Here is a 24,568-nt window from a genome sequence, read left to right on the forward strand (position 1 = left end):
TGCTGCCTGTCAGCCGTGTCTCATAGTTGACTCCTCCAAGTCCCTCTCATGTCATTCATTCAGTACACTTGGCTGAAAGAGAGATGAGCCATGTGTACATGCTGTATGTCCGTGTCCATCCATATAGAGTTTGTGTCAGAATAAAGTAATGAGCCATGTTCCTGTGTTGAATTAACAATGCATGAACCTTGTTCATTTAAAGTTAAAGATGCAAGCCTTGTCGAGTCCCTGCTAATCAGGTTAAAGATACAAGCCTTGTGGAGTCCCTGCTAATCAAGTTGAAGATACAAGCCTTGTCGAGTCCCTGCTAATCAGGTTAAAGATACAAGCCTTGTTGAGTCCCTGCTAATCAAGTTAAAGATACAAGCCTTGTTGAGTCCCTGCTAATCAAGTTAAAGATACAAGCCTTGTTGAGTCCCAGCTAATCAAGTTAAAGATACAAGCCTTGTTGAGTCCCTGCTAATCAAGTTGAAGATACAAGCCTTGTTGAGTCCCTGCTAATCAAGTTAAAGATTACAAGCCTTGTTGAGTCCCTGCTAATCAAGTTGAAGATACAAGCCTTGTTGAGTCCCTGCTAATCAAGTTGAAGATGCAAGCCTTGTTGAGTCCCTGCTAATCAAGTTGAAGATACAAGCCTTGTTGAGTCCCTGCTAATCAAGTTAAAGATACAAGCCTTGTTGAGTCCCTGCTAATCAAGTTGAAGATACAAGCCTTGTTGAGTCCCTGCTAATCAAGTTGAAGATGCAAGCCTTGTTGAGTCCCTGCTAATCAAGTTAAAGATGACTTCTTGCGTCCATGTGAATCAAGTTGAAGATGCGTGACTTTTCTACGTGAATCAAGCTAGATTTCTTTTAAACATGAGTTTAGCAACGTAAGCAACGTTAACTTATTAATAACAGTTCTGTAGTGGGGCCACCCAAGTGGTGAGGCGGTCTAAGGCACCGCATCGCAGTGCTTGAGGCACCCAGGTTCAATTCCCAGTCTGTGTCGCAACTGACCGGGAGTCCCATAGGGCGGTGCACAATTGGCCGAGGGGGGTTCATTGGAGGGTGGTAAGAAGTGCGGTTTGGTGGGTTATGTTTCGGAGGAACCATGACTCGACCTTCACCTCTCCCAAGCCCGTTGGGGAGTTTCAGCAATGAGACAAGATTGTAATTGGGGAGATAAAGGGGATACACCCCCCCCCACATTTTTTTTAATCCAGTTCTTTTGCAATGAGGTTTGTGCAGTAAGCTATAGGCCCAAGACGCTTGAATTGCCCTGCCAATGTTGTTCTTCTCAGACCAATTTGAAATTATATTTTAAAAAAGAATGGTATATGATCATATGATAATTTGTTGTATTACTTGTGAGGCACAGCATAATAATTAGCTTCTTAATTTTTTACTGGACTGATGGCCTGATTCTGACACAGCCTTCTAGCTGATGGCAAAACTCAAGTCCCACTGCATTATTTTTTGCCTCATGCGCCAATTCATGTTGTTACTCCTATGACCAGAGAAAGTCGGAACACGTTGATATACTCGTTAATTGCAGCTGCAGTGCTGGTTGTAGCGTAAGTGGAAGTAGGAAGATTGTGCATTTTGTGGCTTGTAAAAGTGTTGACAGTGCTGAATAACTTAAACATGAAATTACTCATCAAAACATCAGCTCTTGCTGTATTCTTCTTTTTACAGTCTATGGCTCGAGGAAACTGTGCAGACATGGTGATCTGAGCTATCTGAATAGCCAGTGGTAGGCCTGTAGGTGCACTTGATTTGCTCCCTGGGCCTGCCGGGTAGGCGGAGTTCTACCTTCAGACACATGAAATGGTTCAAAATGGGAACACTTTGCCTTCCCGGCGCTAGGGCTGCTGAATCAAGTGCACCTACCACCAATAGCGCGAAACAAATAACAAATTGAAGAACGCAAGGCTTTATTATTGTTTTTTACAGAAATGTTTAGTGATCAACTAGGAATTCCTTGGAGATGACCAGTCGATTGGGACCGGTTGGTGACCACTGGGCTAGGATTAAGTTTAGGGTAAGGGTTAGGGTAAGGGTCAGGGTAGGAGTCAGCGTTAGGGTCAGGGTCAGGGTTAGGGTCAGGGTTAGTTGAAAAGAGAGGGTTAGGGTCAGGGTTAGTAGGTTGTTAATTGAAAAGAGAGGGTTAGGGTCAGGGTTAGTAGGTTGTTAGTTGAAAAGTGAGGGTTAGGGTCAGGGTTAGGTTAGGGTCAGGTTTAGGGTAAGGATCAGGGTTAGGGTCAGGGTTAGTAGGTTGTTAGTTGAAAAGTGAGGGTTAGGGTCAGGGTTAGGTTAGGGTCAGGTTTAGGTTAAGGATCAGGGTTAGGGTCAGGGTTAGTAGGTTGTTAGTTGAAAAGAGAGGGTTAGGGTTAGGGTCAGGGTCAGGGTTAGTAGGTTGTTAGTTGAAAAGAGAGGGTCAGGGTTAGGGTCAGGGTTAGTAGGTTGTTAGTTGAAAAGAGAGGGTCAGGGTTAGGGTCAGGGTTAGTAGGTTGTTAGTTGAAAAGAGAGGGTCAGGGTTAGGGTCAGGGTTAGGGTTAGTAGGTTGTTAGTTGAACTGATAGTCTGTAGATACAGTGCCTTCAGAAAGTATTCATACCCCTTGCCTTATTCCACATTTTGTTGCGCTACAGCCTCAATTCAACATTTATATTGTTTGTCACCCATCTACACAACCTACTCCATGATGACAAAGTGTTGGCAATGTTGACAAAATGTTGGCAAAGTTATTGAAAATGAAATACTGAAATATCTCATTTACATAATTATTCAAACCCCTGAGTTATTACGTTGTAGGAGCACCTTTGGCAGCAGTTACAGCTGTGAGTCGTTCTGGGTAAGTCTCTAAGAGCTTTCCACACCTTGGTTGTGCAACATTTGCCCATTACTTTTTTCAAAACTCTTCAAGCTCTGTCAAATTGGTTGTTGATCATTGCGAGACAATAATTTCCAGGTCTTGCCGTATATTTCCAAGCAGATTTAAGTCAAAACTGTAACTCGGCCACTCAGGAACATTCACTGTCTTCTTGGTAAGCAACTACATTGTAGATTTTGACCTTGTGTTTTAGGTTGTTGTCCTGCTGAAATGTGAATTCATCTCCCAGTGTCTGGTGGAAAGCAGACTGAACCAGGTTTACCTGTGCTTAGCTCCACTCCGTTCATTTGTTATCCTGAAAAACTACCCAGTCCTCAGTGATTACAAGCATATCATTGCACGATGCAGACACCACTATCATTTAAAGTAGGGAGAGTGGTTGTATTGTGTTGTATTTCATTTGCCCCAAACATAACGCTTGTGTATTCAGGACAAAAAGTGAATTGCTTTGCCACATTTTCTGCAGTATTACTTTAGTGCCTTGTTGCAAACAGAAGGCATGTTTAGGGAAAATTGTAATCTGTACAGGTGTCCTTCTTTTCACTCAGTGAATTCGGTTAGTATTGTAGAGTAACTACAATGTTGCTGATCCATCCTCAGTTTTCTCCTATCACAGCCGTTCAACTCTGTAACGAAACTCTGTAACTGTTTTAGTCACCATGGGCCTCATGGTGAAATCCCCGAGCGGTTGACTTCCTCTCCGACAACTGAGTTAGGAAGGACGCCTGTATCTTTGTAGTGTCTGGGTGTATTGATGCACCATCCCAAAGTGTAATTAATAACTGCACGATGCCTAAAAGGATATTCAATGCCTGCCTTTTTTTATCAAATGTTTTATCCAATAGGTGGTCTTCTTTGCGAGCCATTGGCAGACATCGCTGGTCTTTGTGGTTGAATCTGTGTTTGAAATTCACTGCTCGACTCAGGGACCTTACAGATAATTGTGTGTGTGGGGTGCAGAGATGAGGCAGTCGATCATTCAAAAATCGTGTTCGACACTATTATCGCACACAGAGTGCAACTTATTGTGCGACTTTTTAAGTGTTTTTTTTTATTTTTACTCCTGAACGAATTTAGGCTTACCATAACAAAGCGGTTGGATACTTATCGACAAGACATTTAAGCTTTGACAATTCCACTTTGACGTTATTACCGAAAATCTGACGTTATTACAACAACAACAAAAAATCTCAATGGAATCCATTTTAAAATCCAGTCTGTAACACAACAAAATGTGGGAAAAGTCAAGGGGTGTGAGTGCTTTCTGAAGGCACTATAGTCTATAGAGCATCTACAGATGGACTATCCAAATAAAGTGTAACCCCCCAAAAAAAGGAATATCCACTTACTGTTCATTCATTGTTAACGTATCAGCTATAATGGGTCTCTTTTAATGCATTTCTTTGACCAGGCAGGGTAATACTACAATTATCTACCTCCCACCACTCTCCCCTCTTTATCTTACAATCATTTCTCCTGCATCCCCTTCTGAACCTCTCTGCTCCTCTCTTATCCCTTCACCCCTCCCTCCTCCCTCTGTCTCTCCCACTGCTCTGCTCTTTATGCTTTGTTTTCATTCCGCCATTCAATTTCATCCTCAATCTAATCTCATTCCCTCTCCCCTCCGTCCCATCCCCGCTCCTTCCCTCCCACGCTCTCCCATCTTATTGTCAGTTCGCAGCCCTCTCTCTCCTCTCTTTCTCCCTGGCTCGCTCTCTTTTTCTCATCACTCCCCCTTCTCCCCCCCTCTCTCTTCCCTTGGCCCGACTCTAAAAGGGATCTGATGCGGCATCGTTTTACATGTAAATTGGATAATTGGTTATGGTGGTGTAATGCAGGGTAGAAATATCGAAGGCGGTTACACACAGCCACGAACAGCCCCCCCCCCACCACCACCACCACTAGGCCCGTCCAGTTTCCTTCTAATGAAGAAGCTGGCATCAGTAAGGCATGGGAGAATCTAATAAAGAGGGCACATACTAATGTAGCTCAAAAGAGAGTACATTAAAATCCGACTGAATGTTGTCTGATGTTTAAACAGCTAGTCATCCCCCCCAAACCCTCCATCCCTTCTCTCTCTCTCTCTCTCTCTCCACTCTCTTTCCCTCTCTGCCTATCCTCTCGCTCTCTTTCCTGGCTTCTCTCTCTCTCTGTCGCTCTCTCTATCCCTGACTCCTTCTCCCTCTGTCTGAATGCATTAGCCATTATGAGTTGTCTTTGTTCCGTCACGGGAGACAAATCTACATTCAAATAGTCCGCAGCGTCTGGTTGTTTGTTCACCTCACAATGTTCGGCATCAGAGGAAACACATGTAATGTCAATGACTGTGTGTCGCCATGACAACATGGCACTCACCAAGAGCGATCAGTGGCATTGCAGAGTTGAAGTGAATATTAACATTGTCTTTTTTCCTCAAATAAGAAAAGCAACATCCATACGGTGGGATGAATAGTTCCATATTGGTCAGCAGATTTTTTTTTAAGGCATCTCTTTTTTTTCCCCAAGCCATTTAAAGGATCATTTGAATGTAGAATAGAGACCAAGGGCGTTTCCTACGTTCATTTCTCTATGCTTGGGTCAGTGTTCTCTTCGTGGGCTTGCTTTGACGAATCGCGTGTGACCGTGATTGTGTGTAATAGGGTATGGGTCGTTAAAAAAAGGTAATGAAACCCTTTATGTCTTCTTCACACAGCTCTTCCTGTATAAGGCCCTCTAGCTCATTTGTATTGCATTGCATTACTTTGCATGCCATCATTGCCCGTTTTATGTACAGTAGCAACAGGATGGATATGAAAACCAACATAGCCCAAAGCCACACCATAGGGCTCCAGCCAGTCTGACCATATGCCGGGATGCGTATAATTCCTCCGACTGTATGATATTGAAAAACCCATCAATTATAAATCATAGTTCAGCTCATTTCTCTTGGGAAGTCAACGAGAGGGCAGTGTTTAAGGCGTAAATAAAAAATCTCATATTGTGTAGTAGGCTTTTTATGTGACAGCCTCGTATAAATAATGGCCAAAATAAATAGGAAAGTGGAAAATGAAATGAGGGCATCTTCAATCAACAATTGCTGCATCATGAAAACAAGAAAGCGCTGCCGACAAATTCCAAATGCCTTTCGAAAAGGACAGGAGAGAAAAACAAAACCGGTGTTGGGTTTTTTAACATTCTATCTGACTGGCGGCGTCCTCTGTGAATGGGTTTTTTAGGTGCAGTGTTGTCATGGTGACACAGAAGCATCTCAGACTCTGCAACAGACAGACTACCCCTAACAGCAAAATATTCCACATGAAAGCCAACAACTAGTGTGGTTTGCTTTATAGCTTGTACCCCTGATTATCAGAGTGGGGCTAGGAAGCCATTAGCACTCTCGATATCAAAGAGTTACAGATGCGTTGAAGATTAGGGGAAAATAGCCTGCCTACCATACCTCTCTGCATACCGCAGTCGTTGCAAGTCACACTGCACAGTATCCATGTGATATTCAGAAACGACCTGCCTTTTTGTAGAACTCTGGTTAATCTAAAGCCCTCTCTTGAGAGGCAAGTTCACATGTGTGGTTCATCAACTCCTTGATTTGTTTCATGTCACGTCGCCTGTAACTGTACATGGCTGGAACATAATAACAAGCAGCTTGGGACATAGAGATTTCTAGTGTAGTGCCTAACAGCCCACCTGCAGCCTGCTGTCTCTCACCCTGCCACTCTGTCACTCTGCCACTCTGCCACTCTGCCACCCTGCCACTCTGCCACCCTGCCACTCTGCCACTCTGCCACCCTGCCACTCTGCCACCCTGCCACTCTGCCACCCGGCCACCCTGCCACTCTTCCACCCTGCCACTCTGCCACCCTGCCACTCTGCCACCCTGCCACCCTGCCACTCTGCCACTCTACCACCCTGCCACCCTGCCACTCTGCCACCATGCCACTCTGCCAACCTGCCACTCTGCCACCCTGCCACTCTGCCACCCTGCCACTCTGCCACCCTGCCACCCTGCCACTCTGCCACCCTGCCACTCTGCCGCCCTGCCACCCTGCCACCCTGCCACTCTGCCACCCTGCCACTCTACCACCCTGCCACTCTGCCTCCCTGCCACTCTGCCACCCTGCCACTCTGCCTCCCTGCCACTCTGCCACTCTCCCCCTTCCATTTGTTGTATCTCTAAAGTACAAAGCTTGCAGCTGAAGACGCATGGAAGATAAATGACAAAAGTATGTGGACGCCGGCTCATCAAACATTTCATTCCAAAATCATGGGCATTAACGTGGAGTTGGTCCCCCCCTTTGCTGCTATGACAGCCTCCACTCTTCTGGGAAGGCTTTCGACGAGATGTTGGAGCATTGCTGCGGGGACTTGCTGCCGTTCGGCAACAAGAGCATCGGTGAGGTCGGGCACTGATGTTAGCCAGGCCTAATTGCCCCACAGTCGGCATTTCATCCCAAAGGCCAGTCAAGTTCTTCCACACCGATGTCAAAAAATAATTTCTGTATGGACCTTGCTTTGTGCACGGGACATTGTCATGCTGAAACTGGAAAGGGCCTTCTCCAAACTTTTGCCACCAAGTTGGAAGCACAGAATCGTCTAGAATGTCATTGCATGCTGTAGCATTAACATTTCCCTTCACTGGAACTAAGAGGCCTAGCCTGAACCATGAAAAACAGCCCCAGACCATTATTCCTCCTTCACCAAACTTTACAGTTGGTACTATGCATTTGCGCTGGTAATGTTCTCCTGGCATCCGCCAAACCAAGATTCATCTGTCAGACTGGCAGATGGTGAAGTGTGATTCACCACTCCAGAGAACGCGTTTCCACTGCTCCAGAGTCCAATGGCGGGGAGCTTTACACCACTCTCGCCGACGCTTGGCATGGTGATCTTATGCTTGTGTGCGGCTTCTCGGCCATGGAAACCCATTTCATGAAGCTGCCGACGAACAGTTCTTGTGCTGTCGTTGCTTCCAGAGGCAGTTTGGAACTCTGTAGTAAGTGTTGCAACTGAGGACAGATGATTGTTTTACGCTACACGATTCAGCACTCGGCGGTCCCGTTCTGTGAGCTTATGTGGCCTACCACTTTGCGGCTGACCTGTTGTTGCTCCTAGACGTTTCCACTTCACAATAAGAGCACTTACAGTTGACCTGGGCAGTTCTAGCAGGGCAGAAATTTGATGAACTGACTTGTTGGAAAGGTGGCATCCTATGATGGTGCCACATTGAAAGTCACTGAGGTCTTCAGTAAGGCCATTTTAATGCCAATTTTTGTCTATGGAGATTGCATGGCTGTGTGCTCGCTCTCTCTTTCTCTCTGCCACCCTCATTGCCTTCATTGTCACTTCCAGCTAAAAAATGAAGCTTGCTTCTCCATTTCTTTGTTTTTCTGTTTGTCCATTTCTCAGTTTCTTCTGTCTGTCTGTCTGTCTGTCTGTCTGTCTCTCTCCCTCTCTCTATTTCTCTCTGCCATTCTCTCACTCAATTCCCTGTCTTCCAGGTTCTTCAGTAACATTACGCTGAGTGGCCGGGACTATTCGTTCAACAGTGACGGCTACCTGTCCAATCCAGTGCTGGATGTGATTTCCTACACCGAGGGGAAAGGCTGGGAGGAGGTCAGTGAGTTAGCGCGCTAGCCTTTAATTAGCTGACACGCTCACTAACCACCATCCCACACCCCATCAAGTCTTGCTAACACATCCTCACAAACACACACACACACACACACACACACACACACACACACACACACACACACACTCCCCTCACCTTGCTAACCACACTAACCGCACTATAACAGTCCATCGGATGTGCCTACGTACCCCTCCTTCACGTTTTGGAAACCTTGTTAGCTTTCGTTAACAGGCTAACTCGACGTCTAATGCTCTTGCCTCAGCTCTCCGTTCACTCCATTCCTGCTGTTTTCAACTAACCTTTCAGTACTCTGTATGTTTACCCACGTCGTTGCCTCAAGGCCTAGCGATTCCATGGATATCCATTCACAACAACCAGAATTTGTTCAGCATGAATCGTGATATACTCAACACGCCTTCATACGGTGGTAGAAAAAGGACCCAAACGTCATACTTGAGTAGAATTAAAGATGTCTTTGTAGAAAATGACTCAAGTAAAGGTGAATGTCATCCATTAAAATACTACTGGGTAAAAGTCTAAAATTATTAGGTTTTAAATATACATACGTGTCAAAAGTAAATGTAATTGCTAAAATATACTTAAGTGTCAAAAGTTCAACTATTAATCATTTCAAATTCCTTATATTAAGCAAAACAGATGGCAAGATGCTCTTGTTTTTTTTACGGATAGCCAGGGGCACACTCCAACACTCAGACATCATTTACAAACCAAGCATGTGTGTTTAGTGATTCCACCAGATCGTCCGTAGGGATGTCCAGGGATGTTCAATTGTGTGTCCTTTTTCCTGTCCTGCTAAGCATTCAAAATTAGTACTTTTGGGTGTCAGGTAAAACATATGGAGTAAAAAGTACATTATTTTCTTTCGGTGTGTAGTATAGTAAAAGTTGTCCAAAATATAAATAGTCAAGTAAACTATAGACACCCCCAAAAAAACATCTTAAGTAGTACTTTAAAGTATTTAAAAAAAACTGAATGACTTTACACCACTGCCTCCATACTGTCAGTGTCAAGGTGGGCTAATCTGACCCAGTTGCAGCTGAACGATAACATGGTCCCTGCGGTGGGGCTCCTTCCGTTCATTTCCCATCTCCTCCGAGTATATTTACTGAGCGCTCTGGGCTCAGATCAGGTGAGGGCAGTGATCAAGCAGTGGATGATTGAGCTCTGGGACCAGTTTCTGACCCCAGACCATTATATGATGGGAAAGTCAGACCACTTATGATTTACAGTGCGTTCATAGTCTCCATAGTACTGTAATTTACTGTAGTATATAGTACTATAGTATATCATAACCACCGTTCAAAATATGAAGATAATAATATACAAATGTAGGCCATTCCATGGTCGACATGTACACGTACTAATACATTGTAGCTGGTCATATTCGAACCAGACGACTTCAAGTGACCCCAGAAGGAGAACTGATGAATTGGTGCTTCAGAAAACAGTGATTTACTTCAATTAATTTGTGAATCACTTCAACACGGGTCGCGGTCGCTTCTGGTTTTAATTCCCCCCCAGTATGCTGTCTCCTATGTTAGCCTGACCGCTGAGACACTGGAACACTCTCAAAGGGTTAAGTACATGCCACACTTACCACAAAGCGGAGTGGTGAACAAAAGAGACACTGCGTCGCAGAAAGGTTTCCTTTTTCCACCTCGCGCTCCAGATACTTCCTAAGTGTCTCTGAATGATCTCCTGCAGGTTGGCACGTGGCAGAACGGTGTTCTGGATCTCATCATTCAGCCCTTTTCACGCTACGGCTCCTTCCTCAAGCCGCTGGATGACACCCAGCACCTCAAGGTGGTCACCCTGGAGGAGAGGCCCTTTGTCATTGTGGAGCCAGCCGACCCAGGCACCAACTCCTGCATCCGGGACTCGGTACCCTGCAGACTACCGCTCAACACCACCAAGTAAGACCTGCTACTGGGGCGGATGTTTTACCATGACCGACCGTGGTCTAACCATGCAGATGTTTTACCATGACCGACCGTGGTCTAACCATGCAGATGTTTTACCATGACCGACCGTGGTCTAACCATGCAGATGTTTTACCATGACCGACCGTGGTCTAACCATGCAGATGTTTTACCATGACTGACCGTGGTCTAACCATGCAGATGTTTTACCATGACCGACCGTGGTCTAACCATGCAGATGTTTTACCATGACCGACCGTGGTCTAACCATGCAGATGTTTTACCATGACCGACCGTGGTCTAACCATGCAGATGTTTTACCATGACCGACCGTGGTCTAACCATGCAGATGTTTTACCATGACCGACCGTGGTCTAACCATGCAGATGTTTTACCATGACCGACCGTGGTCTAACCATGCAGATGTTTTACCATGACTGACCGTGGTCTAACCATGCAGATGTTTTACCATGACCGACCGTGATCTAACCATGCAGATGTTTTACCATGACCAACATGTAACCAACGTAGTTTAAATGTTGCAACTATCATAAGTGTAAAGGGGAATTTCATTCAAAAATCGTGGTCGGCCATGTTGGTCCTCATTATTCATATAGTTTATTGAGAGTGTGTTTCATATACAATGCTTTCCTCCACACTAACTAAAAAGGACATAACTCCTAAAAGTATGATGTCACAGGGTTACATTCCCTCTCCTCGAGCCATTCAGGGAAAATAATTGGAAAGAATTTGTAAAGACTTAGCATCTGAATTGTGGTAAATAAATAATAAAGCCTTTGAACTTAAAAATTTATTTTATACACTGAAGTGTACAAAACCTTAGGAACAACTGCTCTTTCCATGACATAGACTGACCAGATGAAAGCTATGATCCCTTATTGATGTCACTTGTTAAATCCACGTCAATCAGTGTAGATGAAGGGGAGGAGACCGGTTAAAGAAGGGTTTTTAAGCCTTGAGACAACTGAGACATGGATTGTGTGCCATTCAGAGGGTGAATGGGCAAGACAAAAGACTTAACTGCCTTTGAACAGGGGGAATGGTAGTAGGTGCCAGGCGCACCGGGTTAAGTGTGTCAAGAACTGCAACGCTGCTGGGTCTTTCATGCTCAACAGTTTCCCATGTGTATCAAGAATGGTCCCCCACCCAAAGGACATCCAGCCAACATGACACAACTGTGGGAAGCATTGGAGTCGACATGGGCCAGCATCCCTGTGGAATCGAGGCTGTTCTGAGGGTAAAAGGGGGTGCAACTCAATAATAGGAAGGTGTTCCTAATGTTTTGCACACTCATAAAATGATCATTTGAAATATTAAAAGGTTCCAAACAAAACCTCAAATGTGAACTTTTTGATTGAAGTTTCCCCTTAGAGTAACTTTTTGATTGAAGTTTCCCCTTAGAGTAACTTTTTGATTGACGTTTCCCCTTAGAGTAACTTTTTGATTGAAGTTTCCCCTTAGAGTAACTTTTTGATTGACGTTTCCCCTTAGAGTAACTTTTTGATTGACGTTTCCCCTTAGAGTAACTTTTTGATTGAAGTTTCCCCTTAGAGTAACTTTTTGATTGACGTTTCCCCTTAGAGTAACTTTTTGATTGACGTTTCCCCTTAGTGTAACTTTTTGATTGAAGTTTCCCCTGAGAGTAACGTTTTGATCGACGTTTCCCCTTAGTGTAACTTTTTGATTGAAGTTTCCCCTGAGAGTAACGTTTTGATCGACGTTTCCCCTTAGTGTAACTTTTTGATTGAAGTTTCCCCTGAGAGTAACGTTTTGATCGACGTTTCCCCTTAGTGTAACTTTTTGATTGAAGTTTCCCCTGAGAGTAACGTTTTGATCGACGTTTCCCCTTAGTGTAACTTTTTGATTGAAGTTTCCCCTGAGAGTAACGTTTTGATCGACGTTTCCCCTTAGTGTAACTTTTTGATTGAAGTTTCCCCTGAGAGTAACGTTTTGATCGACGTTTCCCCTTAGTGTAACTTTTTGATTGAAGTTTCCCCTGAGAGTAACGTTTTGATCGACGTTTCCCCTTAGTGTAACTTTTTGATTGAAGTTTCCCCTGAGAGTAACGTTTTGATCGACGTTTCCCCTTAGTGTAACTTTTTGATTGAAGTTTCCCCTGAGAGTAACTTTTTTGGATGCAGCTTAGTCTAACCGGTAAACTCGTGCTTTGCCCGTTTTACTTATTGACATCCTGTGTATTCTCTCTGGTCCTCTTTTATAAACTCTCACTCAGTGTTTCACAGTCTGCCCTGGTCTCTAACGGTCTGATGAGTGTGTTGTGTGTTCCGCCAGTCTGTCTCTGATGCCTGGTAACAAGGCCTGCTGAAAGTTCCATCAATTTGATTTGCTCGGGGAGATTGGCCCATTTTTAATCAGCCTACTTTGAACATTCCATTCGAATCTTAAAACCTACACTGGTGGGTTATCACAGTGGGCATACAGGGAGGGATCACACATTGATATTTGCCCTGATAAATGTAGCTTTTGATCTACCATCAGGCCTTTTCTGTCAACTTACCTGTTGTAAAGCTACATGCTTGGAAAGAGTCCACGTATGTCCTGTTAAATCTCCTTGTCCCCTGCTGAGGGTAAACCACACAGAAAAATAGCATTTCATCCTGTTTTAATGCAGTCCTCCTGTCTGTCCTGATGTGCCTCCCCGCTCTAAAACTGAGCAGTCCAACTACAGGCAGTATTGATCCAGCTACTACAGCTCTTGCTAATAATTCATACATTCCTCCTTGCCCTACTGTGTCTCCCTTCTGTTTCTCTCTCTCTCCTCTGCCTCTTGTCTCTACCCTCTCCCTCCTTGTCTTTCTCTCCTTCCCTCCCCCTCTCTCTCTCTATACCCACAGTGTGCCGGTGGATGAGAAATCGTCGAAGCACTGCTGCAAAGGCTTCTGCATTGACGTCCTCAAGCGATTGGCCAAAATAGTGGGCTTCTCCTATGACCTCTACCTGGTGACCAATGGCAGACACGGGAAGAGGGGGAGTGATGGGCAGTGGAATGGCATGGTCGGGGAGGTCAGGGGTCATGCATTTCTTCTTCTCCTTTTCTTTTCGTATTCAAAAACCCATTCAAGGGGTACCATGCAATTCCTCCTCGAAATCCCCTATAAATAAATGTGGAGACAGAATGAGACTAAGAACTGTCAAATAGATTAGTATTCCCATGGAAGAGTAACTGGAGTGTTTGGCTTGGAGTCTTGGGCAGATGCCTCGTTATTTCCAGGGAAGCCAATCCCCCTCTGAGGGCCGGGATTAATACGGGTGGTTAACAGAGAAGGGGATGTTATATACCAGCACGGCTAAGGGTGTGTTGTTGTACTTACACAGCCACCGGGTGCTAGGCTCCTTCTACGAGGTGCCGGTGTCCCTTTTCTCTCGCCGCGAGGCTCCACAGTCGCTCAACTCGCTCTCGGATCTCGTTACCGTAACCATTTCACTACTGAGACAGCTGGAAGTGAGTGCCTGTGAACGTGAATGGGCTCGTTTTTTTTCTGTTCCTAACTGCAGTTCCCCTCCCGCCCACCAGGTGGTTTATAAACGGGCCGACATGGCCATTGGCTCCCTGACCGTCAACAAGGAGAGGTCGGAGGTTGTGGAGTTCTCCGTGCCCTTCGTGGAGACGGGCATCAGCGTCATGGTCTCCCGTAGCAACGGCACCGTCTCGCCGTCGGCTTTCCTTGGTGAGCAGGGCAGATTAAGAGCTTATGAAGGGCATATGATGGGCTATGAAGGGGCTATGAAGGGCCTATGATGGGCTGTGAAGGGCTTCTGATGGGCTATGAAGGGTCTATGGTAACACACAACACCTGACAATCCAACCAACAAGGAAAACCTTGATTTCTCTCTCTTGGTTTAGTATCAAAGTTGTCAAGCAATGTTTCACAGGCTTCTCAACTAAAATCCATAAACCCATTCAGTATTCCAATGGGCTATGTCGCTCCTCGGTAATGAATGGTGAAAATATTTCAGAGTAAAATATGTCTCTAAGGTAACGCCTCGATATTTCAAATCGCCTTAGCGTAATTCTAGTCTTTGTTCAACCATGTAGAGAGACTCAGTCTGTTTTTCTTTTGAAGCCAGAAGGAGACTAGTATCAGCTACATTTATGCCTTTACTAGACTATGGGGATATTTTATATATGAATGCTTCCGCTCAGTGTTTGACATCAATTGACACTCTTTACCATGGCACTTTGAGATTTATTTTAAACTGAAAAACCCTTACGCACCACCGCACTTTGTATACCAGGGTTGGCTGGCCTTCTCTAGTCACTCGTAGGCTCAGTCACTGGTATACTCTTGGGTTTACTACCTTTTTATTTGGGCATTTTTATTGTTCAGAAATGTGGTGGGTACTCTCTTCGTTCGCTGGACTTTATCCTGCTAACTGTTTCAAATGTCCCAACTGAATTTGGTAAAAGGGCTTTTATGTCCTCTGCACCATCGTCTTGGAACACCTTACAAAATACTTTTAAACTGGAAGAACTTGTCCCGATTGGTGTTTTTAAATCACTGATGAAGGATTTTGAGGCTGATTCCCAGACCTGTCAATGTTTTTAATTTGCTGTTTTATACTCTTGTGAATTCAATGGTTTTTACTAGATTACATGCAGTTTTTCATGTTGTCTGTCTGTAGTTTTTTGTAATGACTTGGTGCTGCCTATCTTGGCCAGGGCGCTCTTGAAAAAGAGATTTTAATCTCAATGAGCCCTTCCTGGTTAAATAAAGGTTAAATAAAGTCTGCAAACAAGGCAGACATTTTAATCCTACAGCTGTCGATTGAGACAGGATGGTACGTTTAAATCTGCAGCCGGATCTTAGATTATACAGTGTGAAATGCACCGAGGTAATGGCAGCTCATCAGATATGACTCAGTAGTACACAGCAATCTGGCCATTGGAGACGGCTGTGCTGGACGTAAAACGAGCTAGTTCAGATATGAACTCAAACAACACAGGCTGGATGTAGTCTTAGTTTCAGACACTCAAACGGCACAGACTGGATGTAGTCTTAGTTTCAGACACTCAAACAACACAGGCTGGATGTAGCCTTAGTTTCAGACACTCAAACAACACAGGCTGGATGTAGCCTTAGTTTCAGACACTCAAACAACACAGGCTGGATGTAGTCTTAGTTTCAGACACTCAAACGGCACAGGCTGGATGTAGTCTTAGTTTCAGACACTCAAACAACACAGGCTGGATGTAGCCTTAGTTTCAGACACTCAAACAACACAGGCTGGATGTAGTCTTAGTTTCAGACACTCAAACGGCACAGGCTGGATGTAGTCTTAGTTTCAGACACTCAAACAACACAGGCTGGATGTAGTCTTAGTTTCAGACACTCAAACGGCACAGGCTGGATGTAGTCTTAGTTTCAGACACTCAAACAACACAGACTGGATGTCGTTTCCCCCCTGAATGATTCATGTCACTTATATCTGTCTGTCAACGAAGATTTAGTAGACAGTCTGGACATGTTCTGTATCCAATGGCCACCCAGAAGTTTTTTTTATTTTTTTACCCCAAGGCCATTTAGTCTGAATCAAGGGTCACTGATTTGATGGTAACCCAAGGGTCATTGGTTTGCTCTTAGTGTGTATTAGCTGGCCAGAGCCCAGGGGTAATCTCTTGCCAAAAAAATCTTGGCTCTTCTAGCCTGACTCTTTTTGTAAGGCTGTTTTCTTGAGACCTTCAACCATTTTCTCAACCATCTTGTTTTGACCTTAATATTTTTGATATTGTAGGTTACTCCTCCATGACTAAGGTCAGACAGAATCTGAACCTCCAACAATCATTTAAAGACCATTCCCGATTCCTCTTGTGTAATAACAAAAACGTCTTAATTTCATTACCATGCAATTACAGAGCAATTGCTTCATTACTTTGTAATAAACATGAATAATTAGTTACGTCACAGGTATCCAATCAACATCGTGTTACCACAAAACAATCCCTTTAAATGCCTCCTATCTTTACCTATTATTAAAAAAATGTATATTTTACCTTTATTTAACTAGGCAAGTCAGTTAAGAACAAATTCTTATTTTCAATGATGGCCTAGGAACAGTGGGTTAACTGCCTTGTTCAGGGGCAGAACGACAGATTTTTACCTTGACGGCTTGGGGATTCGATGGCACGAGTGTAGTGGTTTGAGAATGGCTTTTTTTTGTTGAATTCCCTCCTTGGCTATGTTCCAATGTCAATGCTAGCATACCACTTAGAATGCATGCCTGTAATCTGTCTGTATTGTTAAACACACATCACTTGTTAGAGGGTTGCTGGGCCATGTAAAAACTAACATAGACAAATGCTCCACCACACACACTTATATATTTAATAAGGCTAGTAAATGCACAATGTGCATCCACTCTTGGATCGAAACTTTGTCCATTTACAAGCCTTATTAAAGGGATGAGGTCGAGCAACCGTCTAATGCGTGTCCAATACATTGTCTGTGTCCCAATGGCACCCTGTTACCTATGTAGTGTACTACTTTTGACGGAGGGCTCAATGGGCTCTACCAAAAAAGTAGTGCACTACAGTGGGGTCCCAAATTATTGACACCCTTGATAAATATGAGCGATTGATGATTGTATAAAATAAATAATTGAAATACTGAGCTATATTGTATTTAAAAAATATATATATATTGACACCCCTAAAGGTTCTTATAAATAAATAAAAACGAGTCAAAAGTTGAGTATTTGGTCCCATAATCCTAGCATGCAAGGACTGCATCAAGCTTTACAAACTTGTTGGATGCATTTGCAGTTCGTTTTGGTTGCATTTCAGTTGATTATTGTGTCATTTTGGAATCACTTTTATTGTAGATAAGAATATAATATGTTTCTAAACACTTCTACATTCATGTGGATGCTACCATGTTTAGGGATAATCCTGAATGAATCGTGAATAATGATGAGTGAGAAAGTTACAGCGGGTCAAAGATCCATACACCCAAGAAACGCTAACCTCCCCTGTTGTTGGTAATGGTGAGAAGTTAGCATGTCTTGGGGGGGTACGGGCTTTGACCTGCTGTAACTTTCTCACTCCTCATTATTCACGATTCATTTAGGAGTATCCACATTAACGTAGAAGGGAACATATTTAGGAACATATTCTATTCTTATTTACAATAAAAGTGAATCCAAAATGACACATTACAATATTTACAATGAATTTCTATTGGGCACAAAACAATCTGAAACACAACCAAAATGCAAAATGTCTCCAACAAAAGTTCGTAGAGTCACAAGCTTTGTGTAGCCATTGTGTGCTAGGAACATGGGACCCAATGTAGAATATGGGATCAAATGTAGAAAAATGTTGAAAGTATTCTATTTTATACTAATACTGCTCAGAGAAAGAGATTTTGTTTAACAAGTAATGTTATTATTTTGCCTCAAAAAGGTAGGGGGCAAAATGATTGACACCCCTAAATATGATTTTAAATAAAGTAGTCAAAGGTTTAGTAACCCTTGACTACTTTATTCATAAGTATCTTTAGCAAACCTTTGACTACTTTATGTACAAGAATATTTAGGGGTGTCAATCATTTTCCCCCCTATCTTTTTGAGAAAAAAGTTTTTACTAACTAAATATTTTTCTCTAAGCAGTTTTATTAGTATAAAATAATAGAATTACCCAATTTTTGGGAGCATACAATATAGCTCACGGTTCTGATGATTTATTTTATGCAATCATTATTGCTCATCTTTTATCAAGGGTGTCGATCATTTCGGACCCAACCACATATAGGACATTTTAGGGTACCATTTGGGAAGCGTCAATAGCTTCATTCTAAGTAGCAAGCTAGCGACATCCTTGGAACAGAACCCTTGTCTTTCTGATGCGATGTTTCAGAGCCATACAGCCCAGCTGTGTGGGTGATGATGTTCGTCATGTGCCTCTCCGTGGTCGCTGTCACAGTCTTTATTTTCGAGTTCTTCAGTCCCGTCGGCTACAACCGCAGCCTGCAAAGTGCAAAGAGTAAGTCATTTATTACAGTATGATCATTATTATTTCAGGTTATCACCATTGAAGCTATTGAAGTAGTCGTGATTGAGTTTACATACCAGTGTGAGTAGTACCCTGGGGATGTTTCTATTCCATTCAATGTCCATTTCTCTCCCTGTCTCTCTCTCTCTCGCTCTTTCACTCTCTCTCTCTCTCTCTCTCTCTCTCTCGCTCTCTCTCTCTCTCTCTCTCTCTCACTCTCTCTCTCTCTCTCTCTCTCTCTCTCTCACTCATTGTCTCTCCCACTCCCCCCTCTCTCTTCCCCCCGACCTCTCTCTATCCAGAGACAGGGGGCTCTAAATTCACCATAGGGAAGTCTATCTGGCTGCTGTGGGCTCTGGTCTTCAATAACTCAGTGCCTGTGGAGAACCCCAGAGGAACCACCAGTAAGATCATGGTGCTGGTGTGGGCCTTCTTTGCGGTCATCTTCCTGGCCTCCTACACGGCCAACCTGGCAGCCTTCATGATCCAGGAGGAGTACATCGACACTGTGTCTGGCCTCAGCGACAAGAAGGTGTGTGAGCGAGGAGGCCATTCTGATCCAAGGCCAAGATGGCTATAATGTCTTTTTCCATAGCACAGTGATGCCTCAATTCTTCACACGTCTCCCAATGTGTGCACTTGCACATTACTTGTCTATGGATTTAAAAGCATTGCGTTGGGGAAGGCAGGGCCGGATTCATGCGGGGGCTTACCAGGGCTGAAGCCCCTTGGCCCAGCCCCTTGGGGCGAAAAGAGGAAGCAAACAATTATATATGTTTTACAGTTGAAGTTTACATACACTTAGGTTGGAAATCATTAAAACTCATTTTTCAACCACTCCACACATTTCTTGTGAACAAACTATAGTTTTGGCAAGTCGGTTAGGACATCTACTTTGTGCATGACACAAATCTTTCCAACAATTGTTTACAGACAGATTATTTCACTTATAATTCACTGTATCACAATTCCAGTGGGTCAGAAGTTTACATACACTAAGAGAACCATGAGAAACACCATGAGAAAATCTAAAGAAATCAGCCAAGACTTCAGAACAAAAAATGTGTAGACCTCCACAAGTCTGGTTCATCCTTGGGAGCAATTTCCAAATGCCTGAAGGTACCATGTTCATCTGTACAAACAGTAGTACGCAAGTATAAACACCATATGACCACACAGCCGTCATACCGCTCAGGAAGGAGACGCGTTCTGTCTCCTAGAGATGAATGTACTAGGTGCCAAAAGTGCAAATCAATCCCAGAACAACAGCAAAGGACCTTGTGAAGATGCTGGAGGAAACAGGTACAAAAGTATCTGTATCCACAGTAAAATTTGTCCTATTTTGACATAACCTGAAAGGCTGTTCAGCAAGGAAGAAGCCACTGCTCCAAAACTGCCATCAAAAAGCCAGACTACGGTTTGCAACTGCACAGGGGGACAAAGATTGTACTTCTTGGAGAAATGTCCTTTGGTCTGATGAAACAAAAATAGAACTGTTTGGCCATAATGACCGTTGTTATGTTTGGAGGAAAAATGGGGAGAACACCATCCCAACCATGAAGCACGGGGGTGGCAGCATCATGTTGTGGGGGTGCTTTGCTGCATGAGGGACTAGTGAACTTCACAAAATAGTTGGCATCATGGGGAGGGAAAATTATGTGGATATATTGAAGCAACATCTTTGAAGCAAGACATCAGTCAAGAAGTTAAAGCTTGGTCACAAATGGGTCTTCCAAATGGACAATGACCCCAAGCATACTTCCAAAGTTGTGGCAAAATGGCTTAAGGACAACAAAGTCAAGGTATTGGAGTGGCCATCACAAAGCCCTGACCTCAATCCTATAGAACATTTTTGGGCAGAACTGAAAAAGCGTGTGCGAGCAAGGAGGCCTACAAACCTGACTCAGTTACACCAGCTCTGTCAGGAGGAATGGGCCAAAATTCACCCAATTTATTGTGGGAAGCTTGTGGAAGGCTACTTGAAACGTTTGACCCAAGTTAAACAATTTAAAGGCAATGCTACCAAATACTAATTGAGTGTATGTAAACTGCTGACCCACTGGGAATGTCATGAATGAAATAAAAGCTGAAATAAATCATTCTCTTTACTATTATTCTGACATTTCACATTCTTAATTCCTAAGACAGGGAATTTTTACTAGGATTAAATGTTTAAATGTATTTGGCTATGGTGCATGTAAACTTCCGACTTCAACTGTATATATGTATACAGAACAGAAATATAGACGCAACATGTAAAGTGTTTGTCCCATGTTTCATCAACTGAAATAAGAGATCCTGGAAATTTTCCATACGCACAAAAAGCTTATTTCTCTCAAATTTCGTGGACAAATTTGTTTACATCCCTGTTATTGAGCATTTCCCCTTTGCCAAGATAATCCATCCACCTGAAAGGTGTGTAATATCAAGAAGCTGATTAAACAGCATGATCATTACACAGGTGCACCTTGTGTTGGGGCAATAAAACGGCAAATTTGCAGTTTTGTCACACAACACAATGCCACTGAAGTCTCAAGTTTTGAGGGAGCGTGCAATTGGCATGCTGACTGCAAGAATCATCACCAGAGGTGTTGCCAGAGAATTGAATGTTCATTTCACTATCATAAGCCACCTCCAACGGGGTTTTTTTGCCACGCCAGCACAGGACCTTCACATCCAATTTCTTCACCGGTGGGATCATCTGAAACCAGCCACCCGGACAGCTGATGAAACTGAGGAGTATTTCTGTTTGGATTGGCTGGGCCTGGCTCTCCAGTGGGTGGGTCTATGCCCTTCCAGGCTCACCCATGGCTGTGCCCCTGCCCATTCATGTGAAATACTATAGATTTGGGCCTAATGAATTGATTTCAATTGACTGATTTCCTTATATGAACTATAACTCAGTTGAAATTTTGTATTTTGCGTTTATATTTTTGTTCAGTATTAGTATATATATTTTGGGCCTAAGCCCAAGATGCAAAAAAAAAAAAACACATATAAAATTGCGTTATTTTTTGTAATATTGAATCGTTTTATCACACCACACCAGAGAGCATCATTTTGCCACAGAGGATCAATAGTTTCTAAAAAATGATTGTGGATTTATTTTTTACCACACTCACATGCAGGTATCTGCCAAAATAAAGGAAACACCAACATAAAGTGTCTTAATGAAAATGGTGTTGGGCCACCAAGAGCTGTCAGAACAGCTTCCTTGGCATAAATTCTACAAGTGGACCTAAACCATGCCAGGAAAATTCACATACTTTGTATCCCTCGTTTACTCAAGTGTTTCCTTTATTTTGGCAGTTACCGGTATGCCTCCAGTCAGGAATGCTGCTCTTTGGCCAGCATGCGTGCCAAATATACAGCTTGTTGCGTTGTGGCCATAGACATATAATCCATAGAAAGGTTTTATAACTTCTTACCCTGGCAAATTGACTGTTAAACTCATGGGTACTCTAGCAATGGATGCCTGTCCAGACTTGAACTGCTATCTATGGATTATATTTCTATGGTTGTTTGCGGTTGTCGTTTTGCCTTTTTGAAGATTTCAAAATACAATTGTGGGAAAAATGTACAGTTTGGAAAGCAAATCCCTACTTCTGAAAAGTCTGATCTGTCTGTAAAACCGATAGAAACACATTTTTCTCAACAACTCCCATTTTGTTTTGCGAACAGCAGCGCTGTTTATCAAAGTAGCTCATCATGAGATAGGCTATTGCCACGATGAGCGCATCGGCCATCACTGTGAGTAGCCTATGGCTTAATCTTTATCATTAGGTGAGACATTGTCCCACTGGAAATGTTATTATGTAGCCTACTGTAGGCAATGGTATATACACTATATATACAAAAGTATGTGGACATCCCTTCAAATTAGTGGATTCAGCTATATCAGCCATACCTGTTGCTGACAGGTGTATAAAATCAAGCACACAACCATGCAATCTCCATAGACAAACCTTGGCAGTAGAATGGCCTTACTGAAGAGCTCAGTGACTTTCAACGTGGCACCGTCACAGGATGCCACCTTTCCAACAAGTCGTCAAATTTCCAACAAGTTTGTCAAATTTCTGCCTCTGGAAGCAACTCAGCACAATAAGTGTTCGTCGGGAGCTTCATGAAATGGGTGTCAATGACCGAGCAGCCGCAGGTCAAGCCTAAGATCACCATGAGCAATGCCAAGCGTCGGCTGGATTGGTGTAAAGCTCACCGCCACTGTACTCTGGAGCAGTGGAAGCACATTCTCAAGAGTGGTGAATCACGCTTCACCATATGGCAGTCTGACAGGACGAATCTGGATTTGCCAGATGCCTGCAGAATGCTATCTGCTGAAATGCATAGTACCAACTGTAAAGTTTGGTGGATGATGAATAATGGTCTGGGGCTGTTTTTCATGATTTGGGCTAGGCCCCTTAATTCCAGTGAAGGGAAATCTTAACGCTACAGCGTACAATGACATTCTAAACGATTCTGTGCTTCCAACTTTGTGGCAACAGTTTGGGGATGTCCCCTTCCTGTTTCAGCATGACAATGCCCCCATATACAAAGCGGGGTCCATTCAGTAATGTTTTTTTTTTAGATCGGTGTGGAAGTACTTGAATGGCCTGCAGAGCCCTGACCTCAACCCCATTGAACACCTTTGGGATGAATTGGAACACCGACTGCGAGCCAGGCCTAAATCAGGCCCAACATCAGTGTCCAGCCTCACTAATGCTGTTGTGGCTGAATGGAAGCAAATCCCTGCAGCATTGTTCCAACATCAAGTGGAAAACCTTTCCAGAAGAGTGGAGGCTGTTAAAGCAGCAAACGGGGGGACCAACTCTATATTAATGCCCATGATTTTGGAATGAGATGTTTGATGAGCATCCACGTACTTTTGGACATGTAGTGTATACACTGTACAGTTGAAGTCGGAAGTTTACATACACCTTCGCCAAATACATTTAAACTCAGTTTTTCACAATTCCTGACATTTAATTCTAGTAAAAACTCCCTGTCTTAGGTCAGTTAGGATCACCATTTTATTTTTAAAATGTGAAATTTCAGAATTAGTAGAGAATGATTTATTTCAGCTTTTATTTCTTTCATCACATTCCCAGTGGGTCAGAAGTCTACATACAGTCAATTAGTATTTGGTAGCATTGCCTTTAAATTGTTTAACTTGGGTCAAACATTTTGGGTAGCCTTCCACTAGCTTCCCACAATAAGTTGAGTGAATTTTGGCCCATTCCTCCTGACAGAGATGGTGTAACTTAGTCAGGTTTGTAGGCCTCCTTGCTCGCACACACTTTTTCAGTTCAGCCCACAAATTTTCTATAGGTTGAGGTCAGGGCTTTTTGATGGCCACTCCAATACCTTGACTTTGTTGTCCTTAAGCCATTTTGCCACAACTTTGGAAGTATGCTTGGGGTCATTGTCCATTTGGAAGACTCATTTGCAACCAAGCTTTAACTTCCTGACTGATATCTTGAGATGTTGCTTCAATATATCCACATAATTTTCCCTCCCCAAAATGCCATCTATTTTGTGAAGTGCTCCAGTCCCTCCTGCAGCAAAGCACCCACACAACATGATGCTGCCACCCCCGTGCTTCACGATTGGGATGGTGTTTTTTCGGCTTGTGAGCTTTTCCCTCCAAACATAACGATGGTCAAACAGTTCTATTTTTGTTTCATCAGAGCAGAAGACATTTCTCCAAAAAGTATGATCTTTGTCCCCATGTGCAGGTGCAAACGGTAGTCTGGCTTTTTTATGGCTGTTTTGGAGCAGTGGCTTCTTCCTTGCTGCGTGGCCTTTCCGGTTATGTCAATGTAGGACTCGTTTTACTGTGGATATAGAAACATTTGTACCCGTTTCCTCCAGCATCTTCACAAGGTCCTTTGCTGATGTTCTGGGATTGATTTGCACTTTTGGCACCAAAGTACGTTCATCTCTAGGAGACAGAACGCGTCTCCTTCCTGAGCGGTATGACGGCTGCGGGATCCCATGGTGTTTATACTTGCGCACTATTGTTTGTACAGATGAACGTGATACCTTCAGGCGTTTGGAAATTGCTCCCATGGATGAAACAGACTTGTGGAGGTCTACACATTT

The 24,568-nt window shown here is 43.4% G+C and overlaps 1 protein-coding gene across 1 annotated transcript in view; it reads left to right on the plus strand.

Annotated features, from left to right (window-relative positions):
* Positions 1–24,568, plus strand: part of LOC110496813 (uncharacterized) — a 63,206-nt gene that overhangs the window by 27,374 nt on the left and 11,264 nt on the right. The window contains exons 5-10 of the mRNA XM_036952719.2: positions 8,367–8,481; positions 10,226–10,434; positions 13,317–13,485; positions 13,997–14,150; positions 18,335–18,460; positions 18,772–19,001. Coding sequence (XP_036808614.2) covers positions 8,367–8,481; positions 10,226–10,434; positions 13,317–13,485; positions 13,997–14,150; positions 18,335–18,460; positions 18,772–19,001 — 1,003 coding nt within the window. The remainder of the gene's footprint in view (positions 1–8,366; positions 8,482–10,225; positions 10,435–13,316; positions 13,486–13,996; positions 14,151–18,334; positions 18,461–18,771; positions 19,002–24,568) is intronic.

Source organism: Oncorhynchus mykiss, chromosome 18, assembly GCF_057628025.1.
Source record: "Oncorhynchus mykiss isolate SJ-2025 chromosome 18, ASM5762802v1, whole genome shotgun sequence".
NCBI classification, from domain to species: domain Eukaryota; kingdom Metazoa; phylum Chordata; class Actinopteri; order Salmoniformes; family Salmonidae; genus Oncorhynchus; species Oncorhynchus mykiss.